Source organism: Planococcus citri, chromosome 2, assembly GCF_950023065.1.
Source record: "Planococcus citri chromosome 2, ihPlaCitr1.1, whole genome shotgun sequence".
Taxonomy (NCBI): domain Eukaryota; kingdom Metazoa; phylum Arthropoda; class Insecta; order Hemiptera; family Pseudococcidae; genus Planococcus; species Planococcus citri.
In genome coordinates, this window is record NC_088678.1 from 62,629,752 (window position 1) to 62,647,894 (window position 18,143).

The following is an 18,143-nucleotide window of genomic DNA, read 5'->3' on the forward strand; positions in this document are numbered from 1 at the left end:
AAGATTTCTTCAGTTAACAAAAATTGGGACTTTGGCTCCGTAGAAAAATTTCACCAACGTCAACTTAACCACTTTCAAATTCAAACTTTGCTCCTTCAATTTCTCCAGTCGACAGACCGATCCACGCTTGTGTAGTTTGGGTTGCTGAATTACCATACAAATTATTCCATGGTTCGAATGAAACACCTGGTCCTGGTATTCTAACGATTTATGGCTATTCACGGTGGAATAATTTCTCAAATGCCAAAATTTCGATTCGCAGAATTATTATTTCTCCACATTTCACAGGAAAAATTATACCGGTCAATTTTTGATCTAATCATCATTTTTCTTAAATTCTGAGTTACTATAATTCCTCATATTTTTACGAAATAGCCCCCCCTCCCCCAGATTTGCAAAATATATTGGGCAACAATTCCCATTCTAAAATAATTTTCAACATAAGTATCTGATCGTACACTTACTTGAGTATAGCGTGAAAAAATTCATGAGGAATAGCGGTCAAAACGCCGGCTCCGTCACCAGTATCATTATCGCAAGCGCAGGCACCACGATGGTTCATACGAGACGATAACTTCTCCGCATCTTCTACGATCTGTAATCACAAGACACATACAACATCGTAGATTAATAGGTATGTAAAGCCAAAGGTAATAAGAACGTCAAGAACGAATGGAAAATTACACGCAGTACTACGTCTATACTTGTGCATTCGAGTATGTAGGCAAAAACAAAGAACTTCTGTTTCGCATACCTATTAGGAGTATTATGCATGTACAACAGTATACGTTTTTCAAATTGTATAGGATTCGATTGTGGATAGGTATAGAGGTACAAAAATAATGGTAGGTAACAGTGGTCTAACGACGGGTGGCAAATCAACTTGTTGAGTTGTTGAGCCCGAATGAATAGCTGTGTATAGGTAGATTACCCTCTAATTATTCGCGTTTGTCTACGAGTATGTTGTGATCTTTTCTGTGCCTTTGGTACAACAGACACAGGAGTATATGCCTCATTGCCTCATCGCCTCTTGCATTTTTGATCTTCAAATTCGCTCTAATGTGCTGTCGAATTCCAACCACATAGGTGATTTTGTTTCCCTCGCCCATGTTTGGGTAGATGGTATTTTCTAGCTTGGCATAAATTTAATTTGGGTATTAAAAATAGAAGAAAGAACTTGTTTTCTTATATATGTACGAAAACGCGACCGACGTTAATAAATACCTTGTTAATGAACGCGTATTCAAATCCACCATAGGTACCATGGTAATACTCATATGATTTACGAGGTTTTCAAAAGCACAAGTAGATAGGTACATATATAGGTAACGTATGTCTACGTAGTATGGTAGATTCAAGTACACATCATACACACACCTATCTATGTATACCTTGCCTTACCTTCCAAGTGCCAACCAATACCTACTTATGTATTCTGTACACTCCTTGGTACATACAATATTGAAAGGGAAACCGAAACCGTCTACCAAGCTGTAAACCAGACAGCAGATATTCTAATACAAACGAATAGGTACTCGAGTGCTTTTTGTTTGTTAAATCAACACATACACTCTCGCACATTTTACCACACTCGTAGACATAAACGACGAGTATCTTCTGTCTGTAAACAGATCGTAAAATCGTAGTGTGAAACTAATTTGCACTTTTTGATGACAAGACAAGACGTTGTTGTCGCCGGTCGTTGACGATGAATTCGCGACATATAACGTCATCTTTTGCACACATAAATAGGTACATACTACATAGTAACACTTCTCCGTAAACTTTATATACGCTGCTTTGCAACTTTTTAACGTCTCTGGTCGGTCGTATAATGTACAATAAGATGCTAACGAGAATAGCATTATCATTATGCGCAATATACATACGATGCTCGAGTGTGAAAATTACAATATTTGCGGGTTTTCTATAGAGAATATGGGTAGATTATGCAGGCACGTGTGACATAGATGATGAAAAACTGGAAAAATGAAAATACGACGAATGCAACACGTTCACAACATTCACACGTTACCAGGAGATCCGATCTTCAGTCTATAAAACTACGAGTATATTTGTTTTCTTCATGAGGTATCCATTTTTCTCTCTCTTGAAGATTCTTCTTGACTATTAGCAGATTAAAAAAAATTTGCAGGTTCTTTGACATCAGCTTAACAGCAAAAACAGCGAAGTGAAGGAAACATGGAAAAAATGTTCACGCCATTTATTCGTACCTTCGACTGATATGAGAAAAAAAATGCCAATTTTCCCAAATAAAACGAAATACGTATGAGAAAACAATAATTCTGCCAGGATGTCCACTATTTTTGGCAGGTCATTTTCTCTGACTTTTCCAGGTTTTCCAGACCAATTTTCCAATTTTCTATACTTGGATACCCCATACTTTGATTTTAGAAAAGTTTCAGGAGGGGGGGGGGTATTTCTCTTCGAACTGGATACTTCTTCGGATAAAAGGTACGATAAAAAACAGCTATACTTTGATTATCAACTTTTATAATTTAAAAAAAAAAATCAAACGTGCAATCAGTGAGGTCGAGCTACAAATTTTCTGGCAGTGAGGGAGGGGGAGGGGGTGGTGAATTGGGTACAAAATGCCGAATGAAAATACAAAGGACCGCCTCGAGAACTGATGAGGACTCGGGGCAGATATCATGTTGGGTCCCATTTCTAAAGTAGAAGTTATTTTCAGATTTTTGAGAGGGGGCATGTATTGATGTGAAACGAAAAACATCGATTTTGCTAATTGATACAATATTCATATGACTTATGAAAATTTTTCTTTTATTTTTTGGATTTTTGGAGGTCTCAAAAAAATGTGAAATTTGGTTATTCTAAACGGAGAAAAAAATTAGCCGAGCGAAGCGAGGGCGAAAGGTTTTTAAAATCTTTACTTCGAGAAGCCTAAAAACGAGGGTTTTTTAATGCGAGGAGTTTATTTTTTGATTTTTTAAATAATTTAGAATTGGAATGATTTTTTTTTAAAAGGAAGTTACTTTTGAAAAAGAAAAGAGAACAGGCTTGAGCGAAGCGAAGGCGAAAGCTTTTGAAAATTTGTACTTCGAGAGGCATAAAAACGATGTTTTTTTTGGTGAGGAGTTGATTTTTTGATTTTTATTATCCAGAAATTTTCACTTTGTTTTCGAAAAAAAATCTTTCGAAAACTTGTGTTTTGAGAAGTAAAAAATAATGTTTTCCTTTCTTCTCAGGCCTTCATCCGAAATTTGCAAATAGTTTTTTTTTTAAATTCCAGAGATTTTGCGTGAAAATTACGAAATTTCCTTGACTTTTCCAGATCGACCAAATTTCCTGACCTATCAAGGTTTTCCAAGAGAGTGAACACCCTGTTATAGCCTATCATGAAATAAACATTTTCGTTTTCCTAGTTCAATTTTTAAAAGCCTCAATTTCTTATTTTGCAAAAGAGAAACAAATTAACCCGAGCCCAGCGAGGGCAAAAGCTTTTAAAAATTCGTATTTTGATAGGTAAAAACACAAGTTTTTTATGTGAAATTTGATTTTTATCGATTTGAAAATTTTAGAATCTGAATAAGTAAGTAATGATTTTTTTAGAAATTCCCAGCTCGAGAAAAAAGCAAACAAGCATGAACGAACTGAGGGCAAAAGATTTTGAAAATTCGTACTTTGATAGGTGAAGAAGTTAAATGTGTATTTTATTAGAAGAGTTTGATTTTTTTGGTTTCAATATTTTAGCATTTGAGTGATGGTTTTTTTTTTTTTTTTAGAAATTCAACGTTCAAAAAAGCAAAGAAAACAGGCCCGAACGAAGTGAGGGCAATTTGGTGCTCGCTTCGAATTTTATGGTAAAAATATAATCATATAAAACTGGATTCAGAAGCTCAAAAACATTCCCCCCTTCGTCCGCCTTTCCCCACCTTTTTTGGCGTCCAATTTTATGGATTTGATAACTGAAAATCTTTCGAGTTTGATATCTTACATAAAGTTCTGAAATTTCGAGGCTCAATTTACTCTACCTACATTCAAAAGCGAAAAATGTTTAGATGCTTACGCCTTAGACTTGAGTAATGAGTATACATAGTTTTTTTTTTCTATTTTCAAATAAAGTCGAAACTGAATTGAGAAGCTCATTAAAATTTTTGAAAAATTGACTCTTTTATACCCACACTCTCCACCCTTTCTTTCTCGTCTTCTTTATAGGAATGAAAATGTGTCACTCCAGTTTTTGCAAAAATTCATTCCTTAGTATCGATCTTCTTCTTCATCTTTTGGAGGCCAATTTGCATTTGAGGTAAAAAAAAATCATATCATTCAAGAACGGATTCAAGACTTCAAAACACGTAGATCTCACATTTTTCAAAAACTCACCTAGTATCTTTTTTTATACGCCCCACCCTGTTCTTCCTCTTCCAGAGTCTCATTTCAACTCCGATGTGAAAATAAAATTGAAACCGAATTCAGGAAAAACAAGGGAGAAGGTGAGATAAGGAGAGAAAAAGAACATATTATTACTAAAAACTGGTGGACTGGACCAATAAATGTAAATTCCAAGCAGAAAGATCGAAAGAGCATCTAGAAATACATCACAAGGCACAACTTCAGAACCTGGATTTAATTTTTTCAATTTTTAGTAAATTTCTAAAAAAGCAAATTTGACTTGTTTTTCGTAAAAATGCAAAATTGGATCAAATTGAGATTTTTTCTGTTTTCGAAAAGTATGTACTCGGTCATCATGAAAATATGAATTATTTTGGAAAATCATGCCCGAATCGACCATTTGTAGGAATTATAAGAACAGTCGATCCAAATGTTCAGAATTACATAATTATACTTAATGAAAACATTCTCCCATTTTTTTTTCTGAAAAAAAAAAGGAAAAAAGAATTGAGATGCAAATTAACATTTTTTTAAACCGGTCTGAAGCTTCCAATAATCATGATGTTAATTGTGAAGCTTTCTAGAGAACCAACTTTTGCTGGATGCTCCAGATCGATCGGTTTAGAAGTTTTTGCAATCGATTTAAGAAATTGACTTCATCGTAGAAGGCGATTTCCAAAGTACGAATATTTAAATATTTTACTCTTTTTTTTTTGTAAAAAATGCTTCAGCCATTTTCGAAAATTTGCCAAAAATCTAAGAATCAACTTCGGCAGCTCAAAGTTAAACCCTGGGCCTGAAATGTGGATGACATGATCTTTCAGTAGGTCAAATTTCACCCCAATCAAAGTTAACGAGCTTTAAAGGTTCTCTTCAAAAATACTGAAAAGACCTAATCTGCATTATCTTTCTTCATCATCACTCTCAATCGATCACGTACATCTCAAGAAAAATTCCAACTCTTTCGCGTGACAGAGTGCACCTCCTCGAAAGTAATCAATGAAACAACAATTTGGGCTGACCGATCGACCAACAGAAAATTATTTTTGATGGCGTCGCGTCGTCGTCGTCGTCATCGTCATCCTCGTCAGCGTCGCGTCTTACTAGTACCCCAGTCGAGCAACGAGCCGGCCGGCCGGTCAGTCGATGAATAATTTCACACTACAGAGTGCTTCGTAAGTACCAAGTGCACAAAATCGTCCACCTACACCTACACATTCAATACTGATACCGACCATATTGACATTTTGAAAGCGAAATTTTTTCACTCACTTATTAGTAAATACTCTCGATATACTATGTAAAATAAAGACAACGTGGTTTCGAACCCGACTTCCGAACCATTAGAATACAAACATTCACCACAATCAGACTCACGTGAACACCACGTGACCGGTAGCTAGGTCGACTATTAACTCACAGTCAGTCACATGTATGTACTAAAAAATACTTTGGCAGGTACATTACACAATTCGTACGAAACCTATGCTTCACTTTACCTGGCTACAACTATACAACTAAAGTAAACTAAATATCGTCACACACCTGCAGTTGTCGCGCTTCGCATTACCCACATGTACCAGTACCACAATACATACCATTGTGGAATACCAAGAAATCTGTATAAATAATTATATTATACAACAACGTGGTTTCTTTGGCCGTCCACTATGTCGTCGTCATCGTCGCTTATTTTAAGAAAGCAAAGAAAAAGCATAATACATTGGGGTACCCCTGCATCATTTATACACACATTGCTGCTGCGATCTGATCCGGCCGGCGCGGCGGTCTTCTTTCGCGCTAGTTCGAGCTTCGAGCCATCAATTTTCATTCTTTACAGTGTTGCTGTAGAGACTAGAGAGTGTGCATTTATGTAGATGGCTTCAAGCCAGAGACGCACATTGAGGGCACACAAACTTCACACAGTACGAGCACATTGGAGTGAAAGAACTCGTAATTTGTATAGCTTTATTACGTGTAGGTGGTCATCGTCGGTCACTCAAAAATAATCACAGGTAGATAAGGATAAGAGGGTTATTCACACATTTTTCGAATGACTTTTTCTGAATTGGGAACTATTTTTACCAAACAAAATAGAGAACGTTTGCACCCCACCCCCTCACACCTCAAAAATGATTCGATGAATACCCAAAAACACAGAACGAGTCTACAATAAGTAATTGGGGCAACAACTTTTTTTTGAGGGGAGAGGGAGACAAAGTATAATAAGAACAGAACTAAAGGTTTTTCAAGAGGGGGAAGAGTGACCTGATTTGTCCATACTATTCACCTGTCTAGACTATCCACTCTTTCTCCTAATACTCACATTAAGGCTCATTGAAAAATTGTTATTTTCGTTTTTGAATTTATGGAAGATTCAAACGTGGATTTTTTCTTTAGTTTAGGAAAGAGATACGAGAAATTGGCTTGAGCAAAGCAATGGCAAAAGCGTTCAAAAATTTGTATTTTCATAAGATAAAAAACAGCGAGTTTTTCAAAAAATTGTTCATTTTTTTGGTTTCAAAATTTTATAATTTGAATGTTGAGTTTCAAAAAATTTCTATTTTGAAAATGAAAAGCAAACACAACTGAGCGAAACGAGAACAAAAACTTGATTCGAGAAGAAAAAAACAATGTTCATTCACGTGAAAACTTGAAAAGTATAAAAAATAATAAATTATTTCAAAGTTCAACTTGTAAAAAAAAAATACGCGCAAATGCGAGAGAAGATCGACGTTTTCTTGAAATAAAAATCTTTTACAAACGAATTGATTCACTTTTTTTAAAACATTTGCATAGCTATTGATTTGTTTACAATCGAATCGAATCATTTACGAACGATTGGTGATTAAATAAATTGATTGATTTCCTGGTGAATCATTTGCAAACGGATCATTAATTTACGATTGATTCAGTTTTTGTGAAACTATTGTACAGGAATTGGTATGTTATAAGCAAAGTGAATCGAATCATTCACAACCGATTGGTGATTGAACAAATTGATTGATTTCTAGGTGAATCATTCGCGAACGAAATATTTTTAGTGAATCATTCGTGGACGAATTGAACAATTTTTTAGTGAATCATTCGCGACCGAATTGATTTGTAAAAGTGACTCGTTCGCAAACGAATCGATTCATTTACTCAATTTTTGGTAAATCGTTCGCGAACGAATTGAATAACTTTTTAGTGAATCATTCGCGAACGAATTAAATAACTTTTGATGAATCATTCGCGAACGAATTGATTCGTAAAAGTGATTCGTTTGCGAACAAATCGATTCATTTACTCAATTTTTGGTGAATCGTTCGCGAACGAATTGAATAACTTTTCAGTGAATCATTCGCGAACAAATTGAATAATTTTTGGTGAATCATTCGCGAACGAATCGATTCATTTACTCAATTTTTAGTGAATCATTCACGAACGAATTGAATAATTTTTGATGAATCATTCGCGAACAAATTGATTCGTAAAAGTGCTCGTTCGCGAACAAATCGATTCATTTACTCAATTTTTGGTGAATCGTTCGCGAACGAACTGAATAACTTTTTAGTGAATCATTCGCGAACGAATTGAATAATTTTCGGTGAATCATTCGCGAACGAATCGATTCTTTTACTCAATTTTTAGTGAATCATTCACGAACGAATTGAATAATTTTTTAATGAGTCATTCGCGAACGAATTAAATAATTTTTGATGAATCATTCGCGAACAAATTGATTCGTAAAAGTGCTCGTTCGCGAACGAATCGATTCATTTACTCAAATTTTGGTGAATCGTTCGCGAACGAATTGAATAAGTTTTTAGTGAATCATTCGCGAACGAATTGAATAATTTTTGGTGCATCATTCGCGAACGAATCGATTTATTTACTCAATTTTTGGTGAATCATTCACGAACGAATTGAATAATATTTTAGTGAATCATTCGCGAACGGATTGAATAATTTTTGATGAATCATACGTGAACGAATTCATTTGTAAAAGTTACTCGTTCGCGAACGAATCGATTCTTTTACCCAATTTTTAGTGAATCATTCACGAACGAATTGAATAATTTTCTAATGAATCATTCGCGAACGAATTGAATAATTTTTTAGTGAATCATTCGCGAACGAATTAAATAATTTTTGATGAATCATTCGCGAACAAATTGATTCGTTAAAGTGCTCGTTCGCGAACGAATCGATTCATTTACTCAAATTTTGGTGAATCGTTCGCGAACGAATTGAATAAGTTTTTAGTGAATCATTCGCGAACGAATTGAATAATTTTTGGTGCATCATTCGCGAACGAATCGATTTATTTACTCAATTTTTGGTGAATCATTCACGAACAAATTGAATAATATTTTAGTGAATCATTCGCGAACGGATTGAATAATTTTTGATGAATCATACGTGAACGAATTCATTTGTAAAAGTTACTCGTTCGCGAACGAATCGATTCTTTTACCCAATTTTTAGTGAATCATTCACGAACGAATTGAATAATTTTCTAATGAATCATTCGCGAACGAATTGAATAATTTTTTAGTGAATCATTCGCGAACGAATTAAATAATTTTTGATGAATCATTCGCGAACAAATTGATTCGTTAAAGTGCTCGTTCGCGAACGAATCGATTCATTTACTCAATTTTTGGTGAATCGTTCGCGAATGAATTGAATAATTTTTTAGTGAATCATTCATGAACGAATTAAAGAATTTTTGGTAAATCATTCGCGAACGAATCGTTTCATTTACTCGATTTTTGGTGAATTATTCACGAACGAATTGAATAATTTTTGGCGAATCATTCGCTAACGAATTGATTTGTATAGGTGACTTTTACACGAACGAATTGATTCAAAACTTGAAGAATTGATCAATTCGTTGGCAATTCAGAATTTGAATACTAAATAGGTACTTTTTAAATTAAAATTTGTTGAATAAAAGATAAGCAAACAGACCCGAGCGAAGTGAGGGCAAAAGCATGCAAAAATTTATGTTTAGAAAAAGTGAAAATAGTATTTTTTGGTCAAACATGGGGCCCCGGATGGGAAGGGCTTGCGATCGCCGGGTAACATCATAGGCCAGTCCGTCCCTCGAAAAAACTCCACAATTTTGAAAATGAAATTTTAAAAATTTCTCTTCCTAGTAAAGCTCATTAAAAATGACTAATTTTGGCACCACCGCCAACATTAATACCGACATCGTCACCCAACGTGGACAAATCAGTGTTAAAATTTCGCCCATCTGGTCTAGATGAATTTCACCCACGATTTCCGGAATCAGAGGGTAACGGTTGAAGAGTTCGGATAAGGTCGGGTGTTTGTTGACACTTCTCTTTAGGTCTTTACGAACGGTTTAATCGTTATAATCGCATATCGACGGCGCACAAAGTTAATGAAATCATCATAGCATGGCATATCGAGCGATAAACGAGCAAACGAAGTTAATTACATCATCGTTGTCGTCGCACACCGCGATGGCGACGACGCTATCTCGCTAAATTAAAAAAAAAAATAAAAATGGAAAAATACTAAGGCCAGTATGGTATTGAACCCTCGACTGCGACGTTACTTTACTTTCCATTTCGCTAAAAGCGAACGTGGTTTGTGAATCGATATAATTTATGGTATACTACTGGTACGCTATATTACCTACCTACTCTAGCACCTATAGATACTTATGGAAATCGTTGCCAGCTAGACGTGTCTGCTGGCGTCGTCATTGCCATCATCATCGCGATGAGACTGAGGTGCGGGTGCGGGTAACGCGAAATTTTTTTCGGTGTCCTAATTCATTCGTATGAAAGGTTAGGAACCATGCTGTAAATTTATGTAAGAATATGTAATGTACCAAATTCACAGGATTGCTGCAGGTGTAAGTGAGTTGAGTACCTATAGGTGGTTAGGTAGGTAGGTATTAGGTATCTTCAAATGAGCCATCTCTGTGGCTTTAGCTTTGAATTATTAAGAATGAAAGTTCCTCATTTCGGGGTTATGAAAAGTAAACTTCGATCGAAAGTCTGGGAAATTAGAAGAGATGTGGTAAACAGGTAGAAATTACATCGCGTGTTCTACTCATAAAACGTTCAATTTTACATTAGCTGGCGTTTTAAACTGTGACCAACATACATAGGAAATTTCCTACGAACACGTGTATACTTCTCCAAGTGTATACGATGAAATTTACAAAACTGCTCGAAGTGCAGTGGTTTTGTTTACGTAGGTGCACATATTGATGGTTTGCGCATTCATCGATTCGAATTAGAACTACTTTAAGGAAATTGGAGAACATTTTCGATGGGCAATCGTTCGCGAACTTGGATTTATTTATTTGGAAAGGGCATAGAGCTAATCTCTCCCTAAAAAAAAAATCATAAAGGTAATGAATCTGATTTTAAGCATATCGTTCGCGAACGAGAATCACATTTTTATAACGAAATGCGAACGAAGACCACGGTTCATTAATTCAGCACAAATTTTCTGATAATATTTTGAATTTTCAGTTTTTCACTCGAGTAATTTCCAGGAAATCGTTCCCGAACGAGAATCGAATTTTTTTATAGGCCTAATGAATAATTTGTAAGCAAAGACTCAGTTTTGGTAAGAATTTTCAAAACTATAAATCAACCATTCCAATTTCGAGCAATTCATTCGCGAAAAAAATCACATTTTTTGAAACGAATCATTCGTGAACGAAAGCTTGGTTTTGATATTATAACCCATCATCGTTAATCGTTCGCGAACGATGAATTTATTTCGAAGTTTTGCTCAAACCATTTGAAAACAGTGAGATTGGAATAATCTGCTATTATCAAAATATCAATCGTAATTATAACTGATTTCAAAATTGGTAAATGGAAAATCCTAATAAAATGATTATGAAAAAAAGTGATTCGAATGAGTCAATTCCGTTCGTTGTTCGCGAACGACGAATCGATTTCAAAGTTCGGCAAGAACCATTTTAAAACTGCTTTAAAGGGAATAATTCGCCTCCATCAAAATTCCCCTACATAATCCACCATCTCGTACAATTCGATTTCGAATAAATCGTTCGAGAACGATTATCTTGCAATCGCGAATTATTTACTAGACAAGAATACTATCGAATGGCAATAATAACTCGTTCTAAAATTGGCAAATGAGAAAACCAAAATGATCTCGAAAAAAAATTTGATTCGACTGAGCCAATTTCGTTCGTCGTTCGCGAACGATGAATTGATCTCAAAGTCTGGCTCGCGAATGATTCGTTCGATGAAAACGATCAGCGAAAATGGTGACAACTAAATTCAAAAATGGTAAAAAAATAACTTGGAAATGATTTTTGGAAAATTCGCTTCGATCGAGTCAATTCAGTCGATCATTTGCGAACGATAGATCAACTTCAGGGTTTTGCTTAGGTCGATTGGATTTACCTACCTATAGTTTAATCAAATGGAAATTTTTTGATTTTTTTTTTCTTAAAAATTTGCTTACCTACTGTCTGTAATTTTTTGAACTTCGAAAATAGACTACGGAGAGCCTTGCGAAAAAAATTATCCCCGAAAATAAAAATAATTCTTGAAACACCTTCGGGCCCATTTCCTCGCAAAATTTCGCTACGTAAACCTTCGAATGAGTTAGGTCAAGTCTGTGTACTCGTTATTTTATACCATATTCGGCAATATTCCAAAATCGATACCATCCTACTCGACACTCTCGTACCTCGTAGGTATGTTTCTCATTAACACCGTACCATGGCGACAAACAAACCCCCAAAACCAGTATCTCGACTCAATACACTAATCCAAGCAAACAACACAAAACTATTTGAAAAATGTCATCACGTTGTATATTAATGTCACAGCATCTGCGTCCACGTAGTCGACATCTATACGAGAAAACACCCAAAAATAGAAAGAGAAAAAACCAGTTCAGTCATAGTTTCGTATCATAAATCAATGAAACCACCATCATAAGTACATACTGTTCCAAAAATAACCCATGCAGGCTCTGATAACGTTCTCTACTATGCATAGCACTCGTACATATTTCCAAGGTCAGTACAACAAATCCGGTCATCCCGCCATCGCGTCAAAAAGGGAAATAGAAAACCAGAGACACAAGTAGATGAGTTTCGTGCAGAATAAAACCACCACAAATTCCAACTTCCGCCTCGTTTGTACCTTTTCGTTTCAAAATTTTCTACACAATTGCATCGCATTCGCGTACTCGTATTTTATCAACCTCAATAATTTCACATGTAAAGGAAAAAAGAAATACGTAATAAATTCCACAAATCCAAAAAAAAGTGCACACATCATCCCATGTTACGAGTACAATCCATCGTTATCTAAAACGGTGAAAAAAATACATAGCGCGATATCGTATTTTATTAACATTACAAATCACCACGGTTAATTTATTTCGATAACCTTTACCTCTCTATACATTCGTATACAAATTTGTACTATACGAGTACATATCTTTATGCCTTTATTGCCTTTTCAATTATCTGATTTTATTTCAACCACGTTGATACGAGGTTCGATGCTATTTTCGCCTCGACTCATTACTCTCATAAAATGAAAAAAATAATCGATCAACGAAGAGAGCGTTTATCATTCACTTACTCGATACAATTACGTACTCGTACCTACTACATACGTGCGATATAATCGAAAAATTAAAGCATGCTCGCGACGTTTCGGAACTTTCAATAGCATTTCCCATTCGATTTTTTTTATTCAACGCTTCAAAATGTCGAGCTTTATCTCATTCGATAAAAAGTATGTAATGTACTACTAGCGTTCAAGACCCACTCGAACGACGAGCACGAAGCGAAAAAAACAACCAACACTCGATCGTTAACCAAATTAACATGTACTCGATGTACTCGTAGTTATCTGTATAATCGTGGTTGGTTTCTCCACGAAAAGTTGAGCGAGCATCGAGTACTTCGTCCAATGATACTCGACTTACATATCATATCGCCATAGAGAGAGTGCAGACTTACTCAAGTGCATTCAATGTTACAAATTCACACACCATTTTGACGCAATACTCGAGAGACAAAGTGAAAAAGAAAACCCCTCGAATATATAAAAATTAACACGTATTCGTTAAACCTACAACGTAATCAAAAATGGAGTGACGTTAATTTATCAATTTTTAATTTTCAACTCTTCGCCAACGCTTTGCCTCATCTCTCCACACCAGATTATCCGTAAAACGCTGCTTCGTATCGCAAAATTAACCCCATTTTCGTGTTCAGCGTCGTCGAAAACCTACATAACGACATACATGACGATATTTTATCATTTTTCAGAATCAAACGATCCCCTCCCCCCCCCCCCCTCCACCCGTATCACAGAATATTGTTCGCTGAAAATTAACCCCATTTATGTACTTATAAGTGCAGTGCTTTTTGACGTGACTGAAAACCAAGGCAATTTACCGATGTTATTCGATTGATTTTCCATCAAATTTTCATACACTCATCGCCCCCTGCTTCCCCTCCCCACTCATTTGCATCCGATTTATCCCTAATTAAAGCTTAAAAATGAGATCATGTGATTCGTAGCTAGACTCATCTTCGCATTTTAGCGCTCGAAATTGGGAGTTTCAATTATTGTGAGAAAAATTCGTCAATTTTGCTCTTTCTCCTGCTAAATGCATCCCCACTTCGTCTTCCAAGCGTCAGAAAAACGACACGTTATTCCTCAAAATTAACGTCCATTTCGTATTCTGCATCGTCAAAAACCTATAAAACGATATGCATGATGCTACCTTATCATTTTTTCTCCCCCCATCTCCTCCCTTCCCCCTTCTTCTACCCCCACCCCAAACTATCTAATTTTTGAATTTTTAATAAATGGTCACATTCCTTATACCAGCAAAAGATCCACAGTTTTGCCTCAATTGGGGTAAGATGGTTATGCTGCCACGTTTTCATCTCAATTTACCCCGCTCCACCTCCCTGTCCATAAACATCCAAGATGGCGGCATTCATGTAACATTTATTTATGTGATTTTGTTCTGCTTGAAAAAAAAAACTACTCGAGTCGAGTTCTTTTAAAAATTCATAGCATGGTACTCGAAGTTACATAATGTATAAAGACAAATACCTTAGACAAAGAGAGAGGGGGAACCTGATAAGATAAAGGATCCGAACATACGAGAGATAATTAATAAGTAGGTATATAGGTAACTCATTAGTCATTATCTTAAGCTTTAAAATCGAACACCTATACACGATTATGTAATAAATCACCCATGCAGTGTGCTAAAATGACTGCAATCATCGATAGAAAAATTTCAAGGTTAAAAAGTGACAGCGTGGAGGGGGCAATAAAATAAAAACCAGTGTCACGATGAAATTGATAAAAAATCATCATGCATATCAAAATATAGGTTTTCTAGGACGCCGAGTACAAATCTGATGTTTATTTTAAGCTAGGATCCAATCATCAAAACCTTGAACTCGAGGACAATGCAAAAACAGGTTTTCAGTTTGAATTCTTAATGAACGTAGTCCAGATTTTGATTGATTCCCATACAAAATGTCATATTTTTTTAATGGTATGATTGAAAAGTGCCAAGGGAGCAATTATGATTTTCACTGGGCTAGTACTCAATTTTTTTTTCAAAAAAAAAGTAAGTAACCAAAAATGTTGAAAAAAGTAACTACACTTTTCCCAAATTTTTGTCAGAAAAATGGAACTGCAAATATTTTGTAACTTTTTGACAATACTTAAGCCAAATTTTTAGACAATTGTTGACATAAAAGTGAGAATTATTGACAATTTTTGACAATAAAAAATTACAAATCATCATTAACATACATCATAATTCATAATACATACTTATTTTTCAATATACAGTATACGAAGTATGTAAATGAATGAAACTTAGAAACGTAAATGATCTATCTATATATGTGTGATACGAGTAGGTAGATCAACAAAATGATGACAATAATCTAGTATTGAGACTTCAACCTCCCCATCTTACATTTGGTTAGGTTGGGTAAATTGGGTACAAATTAGTCAAAATATATACACGTTGAAATTACGTCTAATTCTTATTTTATTGATCAGAGATTACGACACCTTGGTACAGATGCCGCCGATATTGAATATCACAATAATCGAATTGATTGATTGAATTGAATATGTGAGCTATCGCAATTATCATGATATCATGATACTGACAACTTGCGATCTTTTCTGCTAGAATCGCTAAAGTGAATGCGAAAAATCGGACACTGCGCATGCAGGCATGAAACTCACTATTTTATTTTTTTTAGTGACTTAAGTGACTGAAAAATAGCAAAAAAGTGACCAAAAATTTGAAAAAAAGTGACCAAAATTTTAAGAAATGTGAACAAAATATCGGAGAATTTTTTAGTAACCATCCCCGCCCCCTGCATGGGCGTAGAAAAGTGTTGATGTATACCCAGGGGCGGATGGGGCACTTCGAAGTACCGGGATTTGGCGCCAGTTGCTGATGCGACGCCAGTTTTTTTGGGGCGATGATTGGGGGGAGGGAGTGTGTAACGAACGAATAAAATCATGTGTACTTTTTTTTGAATTTTTTTACTTTGAATATTTTAGCCAATGTTGTAATTTTGAGGGAGGTTTAAAAATTTCAAATTCGTCAACTTTTGAGGGAAAAAAACGCAAAAAGTTGCTGATTTTTTTAAAAATTGAACAATTTGACGAAATTGAAATGAGTGTATTAGATCTACGTATTTACTGAACTAAATTAGAATTTGTATGCTGAATTAGGTCAACCTATAAGTATGAATTCGTAAAAAGATAGAACAAATTTTTGAAAAATTTACAGGTTTATGACTAAAAAAAAATCCACTAGCACCTACACTAAATTGAGTCAAAAAAGTTGAATAAAATAGGTATGAAACGGTGAACATTTTGCCAGAGCGGAGTGAGGGCGAAAATTTTGGAAAATCCAAACTTGAAAGGTGTAAAAAATGTTATTTTCGTTACTGAACATGCAAACTTTGGAGCAGATATCATCTTGGGTCCTATGTTGGAAAGAAAAACAAATTGGCCCGAGCGAAGCGAGGGCGAAAGCTTTCGAAAATTTTCATTTCGAGATGCCTAAAAACAAGGGTTTTTAAATGCAAGGAGTTTATTTTTATTTGTTTTAATTTTAGAATTAGAATGATGTTTTTTTAGGAAGTTAATTTTGAAAAAGAAAAGAGAACAAGCTCGAGCGAGGGCGAAAGCTCTTGCAAATTTGTATTTTGAGAAGAGGCATAAAAACGATGTTTTTTAAATGTGAGGATAAAGAGTTTATTTTTCGGTTTTAAAACTTAATTTTTTTTAGAAATTTTCATCTTGATTGTGAAAAATAAAATAAAACAAGCCCGAGCGAAGCGAGGGCAAAAGCTTTTGAAAATTTGTGTTTCAAGAAGTAAAAAATAATATTTTTCTTTTATCAGAGCTACACTTTCAGCACTGCTGCGGCGCCGAATCTTTTTCTTTTTTACACGACAAATTGTTAAAAAAGTGACCAAAGTCACTTTTTTTGGCCATTTTCGCTGAAATAGTGACAAAAAGTGACTTGCACGTGAAATAGTGACAAAGTCACTTTTTAAGTGACCTTGTTTCATGCCTGCGCATGTCAAAACTGTGGGTGGAGTTTACTTCCAAAAGTCAACTCCTCCCTCCAGTTTTTAGTGTAAATTTCTTGTTGCACACTAGCGATCCTTACAGAAAAGATCGTAAGTTGTTGGTATCGTGATATCACAATAATCGCGATAATGCGTCAACCTACGTCAACCGTATATAATGGACGAATAATTCAAATCGAAGAATATGATGGCCACATTTTGGATGCAGAATCCAGGAAATGTTCTGCACATGCGCCAGTTTTACTAGTGTTGGTAAAGTGGTCGGTAGTGTTACGAGATAGTTATGAGTGACATCGACTCGCGACTGTGTAGCATAGCAACTGCAACACTGAACCGTCCCTTTCTCCACCAGTGCCTGACCAATCATGACACTAACTAAAAACATCATGTTTAGCGCATGAGCAGAAGGTTTCCTGGATTCTGCATCCAAAATCTAGCCATGACATTTTGCTTCATTTTCAATGTTTAATTATTTGTCCATTACATATACGTATATGGTCGACGCGATAATGGGGAAAATTAATCAATTACCAATCGATAGTATCAGCGGCATCCCTGCCTTGGTACGTGAATCTATGAGAAAAAACTCATAATTAATTAAGTAGGTGTTTTTCATCACTTACTTGAACACTATACACGTTTACCATCGCTTTCTGCGGTCCCCCTAATGCTAAGGACGTTGATGGCACTTTAAAAAAAATTCAACTTTTGGAAAAAAGTGACACTAGCTATACATTGATCATTTACTAATAGACTGCCCTTCCTACCAGAATGAACGCTCCAGACACCTAAGCTCTAACCAACTCCAGGTCCTCCTCTCTGACAACCCTTCTCACACAGACAAAGTTATTAAATTTCTAATCTCAATAAAATTAGATAAAAAAATTTAAAATTTTGTGTACATACTCAGCTTTATTTCCTGTATAACCTAATTTTAAGCTTTTCACTTGTAAATACGAGCCTCTAGCCGATAAGTTGCTGTATATGGCTCATTAAATAAAATAAATAAATAAAAAGTAACCAAAAAAGTTATAAGACATGATGAGCAAAACATTTTAATGTAGAAAAAAATTACCAAACAGCCAGAACATTTCATTACCTAACAAAGGTAAAAAAAAATAAACAAGTTTCTGGAAAT

General features: G+C 35.2%; 1 protein-coding gene across 2 annotated transcripts in view; it reads right to left on the reverse strand.

Annotated features, from left to right (window-relative positions):
• LOC135836967 (uncharacterized) overlaps window positions 1-18,143 on the reverse strand; it is a 94,399-nt gene that overhangs the window by 48,843 nt on the left and 27,413 nt on the right. For both annotated transcript variants that reach the window (XR_010557108.1, XM_065352061.1), the window contains exon 3: window positions 465-595. Coding sequence is in view for 1 of the 2 variants with exons in the window: in XM_065352061.1 (XP_065208133.1) it covers window positions 465-595 (131 nt within the window). In the remaining variant the exon portion in view is untranslated. The remainder of the gene's footprint in view (window positions 1-464; window positions 596-18,143) is intronic.